Source organism: Dromaius novaehollandiae, chromosome 3, assembly GCF_036370855.1.
Source record: "Dromaius novaehollandiae isolate bDroNov1 chromosome 3, bDroNov1.hap1, whole genome shotgun sequence".
Classification (NCBI taxonomy): Eukaryota; Metazoa; Chordata; class Aves; order Casuariiformes; family Dromaiidae; genus Dromaius; species Dromaius novaehollandiae.
Window position 1 is genome coordinate 57,795,162 of NC_088100.1, and position 12,103 is coordinate 57,807,264.

The 12,103-nt window shown below is 36.8% G+C and overlaps 1 protein-coding gene across 1 annotated transcript in view; it reads right to left on the reverse strand.

Moving 5' to 3' along the window:
• The window catches only part of TRDN (triadin), a 232,219-nt gene that overhangs the window by 74,074 nt on the left and 146,042 nt on the right, over positions 1-12,103 (reverse strand). Inside the window, exons 18-21 of the mRNA XM_064508938.1 lie at positions 10,073-10,105; positions 9,928-9,969; positions 8,706-8,732; positions 2,266-2,313 (exon numbers count right to left, since the gene is read on the reverse strand). Coding sequence (XP_064365008.1) covers positions 2,266-2,313; positions 8,706-8,732; positions 9,928-9,969; positions 10,073-10,105 — 150 coding nt within the window. The remainder of the gene's footprint in view (positions 1-2,265; positions 2,314-8,705; positions 8,733-9,927; positions 9,970-10,072; positions 10,106-12,103) is intronic.

The following is a 12,103-nucleotide window of genomic DNA, read 5'->3' on the forward strand; positions in this document are numbered from 1 at the left end:
TCTTGCTCTGCTTCCAGCAGATGGAAATGGCATGTGTAACTTTGTTTTATCACTAATAGGAGATCAGTGGACATAAACATTACTAAAACCTTTTAGTCTGTTTCTAGAAATTTGGCATTTGATGTCAAAACCACAACAGTGTCACTAAACAATAAATGCTTGAAGCAATGAACCCGTGTCATGACTTCTAAACAAAGAGGGCTGCCAACACTCCAAATTTTACTGCAAGTCTCACTGTGTATAATGTTTTTCTTAAAGCACAAATCCTAATTTTGACCATTTGAGATTCCCTCTTCTTTTTATTGTGTATCCTGGAGTATGATAGACAACATAACAAGTGATGTCATTTCTCAGTCTTACAGGCTCAGAAAATCCCTCTCATTTTAAATTCATACTTTTCTGATTAAGGAAAGGAGTTCTCACTTTTCCCTAGAGCTTTCAGACACCAGGGAGGAGTGAATGAGGTACAGTTTTCTCTTCAGTCAGAGCTGCTTCCATCACCTTGCTTTTTTACTCTTCTATGAGAAACATAAATATATGCTAATACTCAAATAACTGCCTGAATTTGGCTCATTTTTCTTTAAATGATGAGTGGATTGGTAGCAGCTCAGTATGTATAGAGCACAGGGATAAGAAGCAATGGTAAGTACTGTCTTAAAGTGTTCATGTTCACTTCTCTGCACCAGAGGAACTGAGCTGCTGCCAGCCCTTGGAAGAAGCTGCAGTAGTTGTTGCAGATAGATACTACATGTTGTTGTTATTCTTTTGACTTGCAGAAACTAAATGGCTGCTGGCATGGGGAGACAGAGCTGCTGCTGCTGTCTCTGGAAATACTTTGTCCCTGTTCCAGTTTCGCTGGGATGGAATTTAAACTAATGGTTTAAAAAACTCTGCTCAGTACCAACCACATAAACCAACCAGTGGTTTATACTGCACAACCCATGCTGTTTACAGCACAGGTAAAATACTTTGCACATAAACCCCCATCTAATGGTGGCACTTTTTAAAAGACCAGCAACACCATGCAAACACCATGTCTTTGCTGTATGAGATGGCCAAACAGAGGGAAAACTGTGGAGGTGGCTGGGGAGCACTTGCACAGCAATGGGACATAGTATAGAGACACCCAGACTGACAAAGCCTGAAATCTAGGGCAAGGTCTTCCTAGTTCTAACATTTTCTGCAATAACTAGCAAGCAGTTGACAGCTGCTGCAGGGTGCTTGCACAGGCGTGAGTATTGCTGAGTAAAACTGAAGCTGAGAAACAAGAGAAAGGAAAGGGATAATAGCTCAAGTGACCAAAGTCACAGAGGACAAGGAGTGATGGCTATCAAGTCCCCAACATACATCCTAGGTATTTCTTACTTTTGCAACCTTATGACGGTGTGCTCTGTGTCTTTTCATACACTTTAGGAGCTGAAAGTGATATGACCTTTTCCCCGCTCTGTCCTGTCTGGCCTCTGGGCTTTTTTCACTTCCTTCATTTCTTTATCTACATGTCTTAAGACTCCAAAATTTTCCTCTATCTTCTCACCGTCATCTCTTAATAGCTCCAGTTTCTGTTTCAACCCCTGTTACAAGCAGTGCAGACTGCCTGTTCTTGTAGCCTAGCCTTGATTTTCCCACTCTGCATGGCCAGGGAAGCTGTATGCAGACAGTGACCTGCTGATCTGTGTGCCATCAACACCTGCCATTCTTGTACGCCTCCTTCTTCTGGTGCCTCCACACCCAAACTTTCCCATTCACACCTCATCCATATCAATCCTAACGCTTCCTTTACAAACGTCTACAAGTTCTGCTCTCCATTAGCCCTCTAAGCTTTTGCAAACTGCAGTGGACCTGCATGGGGGCTAAGATTTTACCTGGTGTAAGAAAAGCAGCTCTGCTGAGTTTGGGGCAGCTGTGCCTCCTTGCAACTCATTCTTTAAAACTCAAAAGTAAAGGCTGAGCCCTGTCCAGGCTAACAGGGGTAGGAAAACTCTCACTGGATTTGTGGAACACGAAGGTCCCAGAACAGGAACTTGAAGTGAGTGGTTTGTTCACTTTAAGCTTTTTGTGGGGGTTGTAGGTTAGTGGAACTGGGACAAAGCCAGGTTCCTGAGGGAAATTCTCTCTTGCTCTAGTAAACAGTGCAGAGCTCTGGCAGATACTGAGAAATGGATTTAAAGGTTGTTCTCATCCAGCTGTCTGCATCTGAGGTTTTCCTCTCTGTGCCATTGTCTTTTTAACAGAAATGGTGCCAACATGCTTTGTTTTCTTTTTTACCTTGCTCTGCTGCCTTCATTGTTTTTTCTTCCTTTTTTTCAAGTGCTGCTGCAAAATAAAGATAAGGTTTAAGAAAGATTTTGAGTTGGAAGTGTTGCTCCAATAGACAAAGCCTTTTAAAAGTAATTAAATGCTTAGAGATTACTTTGAAGCAAATGATTTCAAAGCCTTGCAACTATGAGATAGTGTTTTTTTATTCTGATATATGACCACATAATAAATATTGTTGACCTATCTTAAAAAGAAAAGAAGTAAAGCAAACATGGAAGCTTTCTTCTTTCAATAAATGAATAACAGTATTTCTTTTTCTTGATCTCAAAAGCAAATGAGGCTAAATTGCAGTGCATATCTTATAACCGTGCAGAGAGAGACCAAGGCAAGCAGCTCTCTACTTTGCACAGCCACTCGAGGGTTCCTCGCACAAGTGGGGATTTCTGTTTGCACCAGCAGAAGCCTCCACTCTGCATCCCTGACACAGCAAAATACTTCAATGTATTCTTAACCTTAAGCATGTATTTAGTCTCAGTGAAGATAACATGCCACAGGCAGACTATATATTACAGACACCTAGTTTGGTCTTTGTGATGACTGTGACTTCTGAGTATAAGAGAGAAGAACGATTCAGACCACTTATGCAGCAGGGCTGCTAGACCTTAACTGATGACAGAGAGAAGTAGATGTAACAACTCAAGTCAGGATGTCTCAATACATCCAATTGACTATTCACAAGCTTTAGTTTACCTGCTCCCTACATTGATTTGTAGAGCCTGGGAGACAAGGGACAGAGAGACTATTTGTTCCTGGCTCCACACTAGGGATTAAATGACCTAAAAAGAGGATGTGCAGGAAAGGAACCTCTTCAGATTTTACTCTCTTAGAGAACTTACACAGATAGGGGTATCGTTTTATAATTTCTGACAGTTTACATAGTAGGCTTGGGAACGTACAAGATTTCCTAAGGATCACTGAATGCATTTAGAATGACACACATATTTTCTCATCTAATTAAATTATTCAGGACAACAGTTTTGAAAATATGTAAACATATTTTAGGTGTTTAGCTGTAAATGGTACTACCAATGCTGCACTTCTGTAGAATCAAACTTTTATAGTCATTATGCCAAATGAAAATATTTGCTTTTAATTTAAAAAGGTATTCCCTTGAGGTGTTTGAGACACAAAAAATGTGGCATTGAGAAAACATGCTTCACTGTCACTGCCTAGTTTAAAAGAAGTGCAAAGAGTAAGCAATCAGCATAAATGGCAGGAGGTAAACTGGACAGTGAAAATTACTTCACTTCAAATAGCTGATATATTGAGCAAAGAAACGTCTTTGCAACTACAGAGTTATCAGCATACAAAATCTGCTCAGCTTGTTATTTCAGCTTGTCAAAGAAGGACATATTTTCAGCACCATGTCTGTTGGGTGGAACACAGCACATCACAATGGCAGTAAATTAAGACCCTTGTTTTGGGAACCAATGAACTGTTTAGCAATGAGCAGGAGGTACAAGCTCACACGCATCAACCACTCCACTGCAACTTGCTCTTGTTTATCCCAGGATACTGCAAGGTGAGCCTGTGTCTGTGGGTAAGTTTCATGAAGATGGTAATGTATCGCACTTCTGCACTTCAGTTTACCACCAGTACCTTGTTTTGCTGAAGGTCAAGTCTAGATTGAAAGGATGACAAACTGGATCCACAGATAAAAGAATGTAAATACTACATTTCTACTCAAGTACCTAAGTTTGCATTGGTGTCATTGAGAATATAAAAAGTCAAAGTGGAGCAAAGTTCCTAAATTCCTGATTGTAGATCTCAATTTTTTACATCCATGTCACTCAGACTCAGATCAACAAAGCTATTTAAATCAGCAATATACTAGAGACCTGTATGCCTAGGTGAATTTGGGCATTGAGACCTGCCAGCATGAGCAAATTAATATCGCAGTCATTTTAAAAATCTAGCTCAAATGTTCAACATCTTGAAGAATAGACCTATTTTAATATGAAAAGAAAAAAGGTATGAAAAAAGACATCAGGAACCAGGTCCCATATGCAATCCAAAATGTATTTTTAGCTTCTTAAAAGTTGTAAAAATGATAAAAGTATGATAAAAGTAAAAATAATTCTTAAGAGCTCTTGTTTTCTCCAAAGCACATTTACCATTTTTAGTCTAAACTAAAGCAACTTTGGTTTGTTCAGTTCTTGAAAATTGGAATATGGATGGAATGACAATCAAAAAATATTTTCAGGATATAGGACAGCAAGCTAGAAGTGCAATATAGCTTTCTGAAAAGATCAGGTGCATGTAGAGTCACCAAAATCATGTGGCAGTGGTACACAATAAGTGGATCTTCTGATGAAGAAACCAGCCATCCTTGAGGCTGCTGTGTAAAAATAAAAACTATCATTATGGATACTATTCCAGCTATTAACACATTCAGTAGCCCTAAAATATTTCTGTGAGTGGGTGTTTGTTTAGAAGAACCTGCCGAGACAGAACAGACCTCTAGTAACTGTTGGAAAATGCGAAGTAGCATCATCTAGACATGGAAGACTGGTATATGGAAGGGCAAGCAGGACATTGCGTTATTCACCTGTAAATTTTTGAGATAGAACCTGTGAGCTGCTGGGCTGATGCTGAGAGACCATTTACCAGCAAGGTATAAATGTCACTGTAACAATCTGTATAAATATAAAGTCTAGATACTTAGAACCAGTGCTTAGAGTAAGGCTCTAAACAAGGTTTTCTTTTGTTTTCTTTAGAAAAGGGACAAGTTTTCTGAAAAGCTCAAGATTTCATCCCTTCCACTGAGCATTTTCAAAATTATCACCACTTCTTCTGGGCGACAGTCTGAAAGATGGCCTCTTTGTAAAAAGTGGCTCGCATTGTAGGGGTTGTCTATTTGCCTAGTTCTTTTTCAGCATGACTTAAGTAACCTGGATGCAGTATTTTTCTCCACAGCAGAAGAGGGTCAGGGATAAAAAAAAAATATATACCTGAAACAGGAAAAAATAGTTCACATAAAGGCAAAAGCAGAAGTTTGCCAGAGATTCCCATTTCCAATAAATTGGAGTTAAAAATAAATGAAGTAGATGGAGTTTGGGCTGCCTTTATGTTTTCCTGTTATATTTTGTCATTTTTTCAGCAAAATTCTTGGTAACCTGGCATAAAGTAGATCAAATGCATGCTTTCTGAAATAACTCTTCCTCTGATTCCATCATAAACTGTTTGGAAAACAAATGAGAAAGAGCTTAGCAGATGTTGTTTTGTGCCAACAGTAGCCAGGAGAGCAATTTTCATCAATCGAGTATTTCTGTATCTTTAATAGTTGTAGGCTACAATCAACTTTGTCAAAATATCTTTATCCCAGAAGAGGCAACTTGCATAACTAGCATCCCTACCAGAAATATGCATTCCAAAATGTCACTGATTTTAAAGCTATTTTGAGAGGTGTGCTCAGTGTCAAGGAAAACTAAAAGAAAGCCCTCTGACTGGAGACAATACTTCACTCATTCACCACATATGAACCCTGAAGTCACAGGCAGGATTTCCTTGTAATGACGTCACTAATATCATGAAATCATGAACCTCAGAAGTGTCTATAATGCTTTAGGAACTTTTCAATTATACAAAAAAAAAAAAAAAAAAATTCCCTGCTTTAAAGAATTTATGAAACCATATGTGAGATATTGAGGCAAAAATTCCTATGAGCTCGATAGTTCATCAGAAATACAAGCTAGCAGGAATGGCCCAGAGCTCCTTCCATGATAAAAGATTAATTTTTTTAATTACCAAAGAGAATTACATCAAAAACCTCCCTTGTTTTCATACCAAGACTGCTTGCTTTCCATGAGCATGTTTAACAAATTTTAAGATTTGCCAACAGCTACTGAGTGTTGGAAGCCAAACTGCTCCCAGAGAGCTGCTAAGTCTAAAGGGATTAATAGCAGAAAAATGGGAAATAGGTAAATAAAGAGCAGCAATAAAAGAATGAATAAATACAGATAAAAAAGCAAGTTTTTTTCAGATGTAATGAAATGTATAACTGCTAAAGACTACTAGAATTTGTCTGGCATTGCAAAAAATTATATTTAGAAGAAAACAACAGTATTTGTGATTCTTATTAAGAGGCAAAGGGAAGAGCTGTAACATTTTAAAACAAATATTATTTTTCCCTTGTAGAACAGGCTTTGTTTGAGCTTCAAAATTAGCAGCATGCAGTTAAATTTAGATCTCTTTTTAATAAGTATTTTTGCAGAAATTAACAATTATTCCAGTGATAACATCAGCTGTTTCTATTTAACACAGATTGGTGACTGATTAAAACAAAGTTGTTATTTACTTAAATATGTGAGAAGAATTTCAAGTTCAATACTAGGCTGATTCTATACTAAAATTATTATGGTTAAGAGCAAGGTTTTCAGTTGTGAAACTGCTCTTTTAACAGCAGAAATAGCAGAACGATTATTGTTTGATATAATACAAACTAATGATTTCTGTTTACTTTTAGTGAACTATGAATTCCCTGTAAAATTTTTTCAATTGCCCCTTAATTCAGTGGCTTATAAGGTACTTTTTTTTTTTTTTTTTTTTTTTTTTTTTTAATCCTGCAAAATTCTGGAGAGCTAGTGTAGACAAACTGTATGTACAAATGTTTGCTCCTTATCAAAATATGAAATAATATTCAGCAGATTTTGGGGCGGTTCACAGCAACAAAGCACAGAGGCAAAGGCTCTATTAATCCAAAAACGCTGATACTTCTGGGCACAAGCTTTTCAAATGACCTAACGAAAGAAACTCATAATAAAGGTGTAAATATAATCAGCGGGGATAACATTTTTAAGAGGTATATGACAACATTTCTCAGAAGTGGCCAAAGAAAACCTCATGTCTTAAGGAGGTGACTTAATCCTGGAAGAAGCAAATGTTTCACTTTTTTTCAGACCCTAATAGGTATAGGCATGGCAGGAGTGGGTTCAGAGGTGTTGGAATGTTGACATCAAATACACAGTACAACATTACAGAAGAAATGATTATATATCAAAAAGATTTGTTCAGCAGCTACAAGCAAGAAACAAAAGCTTTATTCAATCACCCTTAGTTGCAAAACTACATTTATTTCCAGCTTTTGCTATCTAGAATTTGCTAAAAATGTAAAAGCTTAAGTCCACAAACTTTTTTCCCCTGGTTTCTGTGTTTTGCCTGGTGGGAGTATAAAGAAAACAAATATCTAAATTAGTTTGGTTTCTGTTTTGCTTAATACAATTAGCTACAAAGCAATCATAGCGTTATGAATTTAGCCCATGAAACAGGGAACTTAAAAACATCCAATAAAGACAATACTCTACCAGCTTTGATTTCCTCACGCTAATCATCAGGGGAGTGATTCTGCAACCCTTCCTCATACTGCAGAATATCACTGTACTGCCTTTCAATTTAGTTTAAATACTTGTGTCAGTATTTACTAGTTAATGTGAATAGAGTTTCAGAGGTGAACTGTAATCTAAAAGAGAATGGTTGGGTGATAGAGTATTAAAAACTGGAAATTCTCATTTCTCTGTCTTTGACTCGTGGCAGACAGCTTTGGAAACCATGATCCACAGGTCTAAGCATTTGATATGAACAGTCTCATTTGTTTCAGTGGGAATGTTTGTGAAGCAAGGTGATCTTCAATATGAATAAATATGGACCCAGGGTGAAGTGCTTTAGCAGTTTGTAATGTGCAACCCCATTTTCCATTTGTCCCTAGGATACAGCTGCCCTCTGTAATGTGCATGAAGACAATTTGGAGGCAATATCTTACAATGTATATACATAAAAGTAAGACACTGATGTGAAGAGTTAAATATTTGCTCAGCTTGACCCTAAGTCCTTGGGGCTTCTCAGCAGTCCCAGCCCCCCATGTATTCAGGAAGGGGGAAAACTGTGGAGAAAGCCTTGGTGCTCCCGTATCTTTGAGATTCCCCCATCAGCAGTTTTCATATGAAATGGAGGCCAAAGCTGTTTCACTGAACCTCCCTGTAAAACTCCCTACACTCAGTAAAGAAAACTACTGTTCAGTTACGGTGTTTGTGCTACAGCTGGACAGGAAAAAGAGAAATATTGCTCTTTGGGTCATATTCTTATGGAAGATTGGTTGATTCTCCTTTTTGCCTTTCATGAAAACCTTATGATCTGAGTTAAGGTTAGAAACTGAATTTAATATAGTTGGAGAATTACAGTACATTAGTTCTTAGATACCCCAGGGAAAAGACATGTGCTCTTTAGAAGGGCTTTGAGGTGCTGGAAGGAAAAGCCTTTGTTATTTAAAATGTTCACTTCCTTTTAAATAGGTCACACCTATTAGAATTTTTGTTACAAGATGCTTTTTCATTTATAAAAATCAACATCAGCATTCTTCCATTTCAATATAAAAAGCAAATAGAGATACTCACCTTTCGACTTCTGAGTTTCCACAGATACTGTAAAATAAAGGAGCCCAAGAAATAAATTTTGCAAATGCATAAAGAAACTAAAATTGGTCCTGACAGCTCTTCTATTCATCAGTTTGCTAAGTATCTACACAAATTAGGCTAGTAACTCATTCTTCTGTTTTTTATGAAAAAGGAAAACAGAGACAGACATATGTTGCTTATTTGGACAGTCTCATGGCAGATGATGACGAATTAACCTGTAGCTCAAAAACATGGAAAACAAGGTTAATAGGTAAGGCATATATGGAGTTTCAATAACTCCAGTATTTTCAGGTAATGAGAATGACAGGAGGAGTGAAAAACAGGTTTCAGAATGGGTATATATCATACATAGTTGAAGGAGATGCAAAAGAAATTTCCTTTAGCAGTAATTTGAAGCAATTAAAAACACCTTTTCAAAATTTGTTGAAGAAATATTCTAATATTGAGGAAGATCCTCAACTGTATTGCTTGAATATATTATATTTTTCAGTTTAATTTGTTTCCTATTCTTCATAATTGGATTAACTGAATCTGGACTACTCAAACTTCTACATTTCTCTTTCCTCCTTATTCACACTTTCATTCTGAAGACCCATGACAGGTTTTTATGCCACAAGAGACATTCATTTTTCTATAGATTGACTGTCTACTGTAGATATTTTTGCTCAGAATTTGTCTAGGAAAATAGGATCAGTTGAAAAGAATGAGTCATCAAGCTTGCCTGTAAAAATAATTTAAATTCTTTATGTTCCCCCAAATTTGAATGATCTGGAGAAGTAAATTCCAGTCAGGAATAGGAAGAGTGCCTAGCTACAGCAAAAATACCTGGCATAGGTGCTAGAAATAAAAACAAAACAAAACAAAACAACCTACTTCTCCCCTGCAAACTATGAATCCCATATTTTGTATTTTTCTCTATCAGCTTACTGTAACCTCCAAACAGGCTTCCTTTGAAAACATAAACCTTTCAAAAGCGGAAATAAAAAATCTCATGGTTGATGTACTTCTCATTTATAGCTGAGTAGATCTCTGTTCCAGGAGGAGGCCAAATGGGTATGTAACTGCTCCACAGTCATTCATTTGCTCAGGTAGGTTTGATTAAACTGGCAAATATTTATCTCTGGCTTTGCTTTTCTGGTACCTTTACCTAATCCTGTCTTAACTTAAAATCAAGCCAGATAAACGAGATTGTAAAACTTACTGTTTTTCACAGGTACTTTTACTTCTTTCTTTGCTGTTTTGGCTGTAAAAACAAACAAAAAAGCAAATATTTCCTTATGACATGAGTTAATTTCAACATTTATTAGGACAGTTGAGAAGCAGGAAAAAGAAGTGACAATATTCACCAGATTCCACCATTTTTTCTTTCTTGCGTGGTTCTGAAAAAGAAAAAAAAAAAGAAGTACACTTTTCTCTTCTTGAAATGTTTTATTTCGCTATGCTGGACAATGATCGTCAGGTTACTAGTGGTTGTTGGATGTGGCATTTGCCTTTAGACTGCCAGTTCAGGCACCTCCTCCAATACTTTCCTGCATGCCAAAAAGCCCTTGTAGTTATCATCAGTTACTTCTTTATCCCTGGTCACACTAGGCAAACTGAGTCAGATTAAATGTTAATACTGGTCACTGAAGGATAATTTAGCTCACATAATTAGCTGCTAAAAGGAAACTCTAGCAACTGTGAAGAGTAAAGCATTTGCCATTTTCTTCAGGGTGGTCTAACTGCTGGCCTGTGAACAGCTGTATGTGCCTCAGGACATCCACAGTTGTTTTTTTTCAAAGGGATTAGAGAATAACCAGAACCATGACTGGGTTTTACAAATTTTTAATAGTAGTTTCTGTAACAGCTCTTTCCTTCTTGTTAGTATTTGCTTCCAAACCCCTTCAGAGGTAGGTGGGCAGCCAGTGGGAAGAGAAAGACACTGAATGTATCTCTCGGAAACTGAGCACGCACCACCAGCCAGGGTTAACATTCATAACAGCAAAAAGAGAGATAAGGTCTTGCTGTCAGCAAATGAAATAAGGCTTTCAAAAAGCATATGTAAAGGTTCTGGTGTGCAGGTTTGGATCCACACAGGAGCATTTCCTAAATTAAAGAGTGTTTGAGCTGACTGATCACAAGATAATGGCAGTTTCTATTAAATATACACATCTATCCATGCTTGCCATTTACTGCTATCTAATAATTACAGTTTCTCCATGCTTATAGGAGATATCTTCACTAACTTTGTAGTAATACAGTTGAGGAATACTAATCTATTAACAGTCTCCACACTGAAATCATGATATAGAGTTCCACATTCTAGGTGTTTTTTGATGTTGTTGTACCGCTAAAAGTAAGCCTTTTAGAAACCACGTTGACAGAAAGTGTTCACTCAGATAACCTGCACTGTACTCTGAGCTCCAGGTCCACATACAACCTAGCAGCATAAACAGAAGTTCAAATGGCCTGATGAGTTCTCAGTTGTCCTGGTACATTCTACTCATCTTCACTAACATAATATCTCTTTGATAATCTAATTTAGACTACAAAAAGGATATGATGTAGGATGATCTAGAGCAGCTATCCTTAAGTTTGAGTTCTCCTCGAGTTGAATAAGCTAAAAGAAACAAGATCTGTCAAAAGAAAATGAAATAATTTGACCATATTGATTTGACCATTTGACCATTAAACATACTAATATGAATAATATTAACATTCAATATTAATTCATAATCAATATTAATACTGAATGCACAGTGGAAACATAAAAGAGATATACTCCATACAGAGCTATGAAAATAATTTATATTTGAAATGGCAGGTGAATCCAAAATAAGGAAAAAAGAATGGTGGCTAGCTTTTTACAAAATACATCATTTCACCCCACTACCATTCCCAGTAAGTTTGGAAGAAGAAACACATGTAGTTCTATCTGAAATGAAATATTCAATTTTATTTTCTGAGTTCTTAAATCTATCTGAATAGCCAGTTAAGCAAAATGTAGTTTCCAAAATAAATTGTTTTGTTTTGAGTCCAGCAAAACAAAACACTTTAGCTCTTCAGTTTTCTCTTTCGACCAAAAATATTGATGGAATTTCACCACAAATTCATAAGTGCTTACTTTCAGCCAAAATCTACATTTCAAAGAAATGAGAATAGTTGACTAAAATCAGGGATTATGCTCTAACATGGTTATACAAGGCACATTTTTATGTATTTATTATGTAATATATATGTATATAAAATACCACTGGTGCTTTATAGTCAAGGGAGAGGCTTAGCAGACAGAAGAGGACAGAAGTTTGGGACTCAGTAGCTTGGCTGACTCAATAAATTTAATCAAAACAACAGCTGCAGCTTTGGTTTTGTGTAGCCCAAGTGTTCTTCAGAGTATC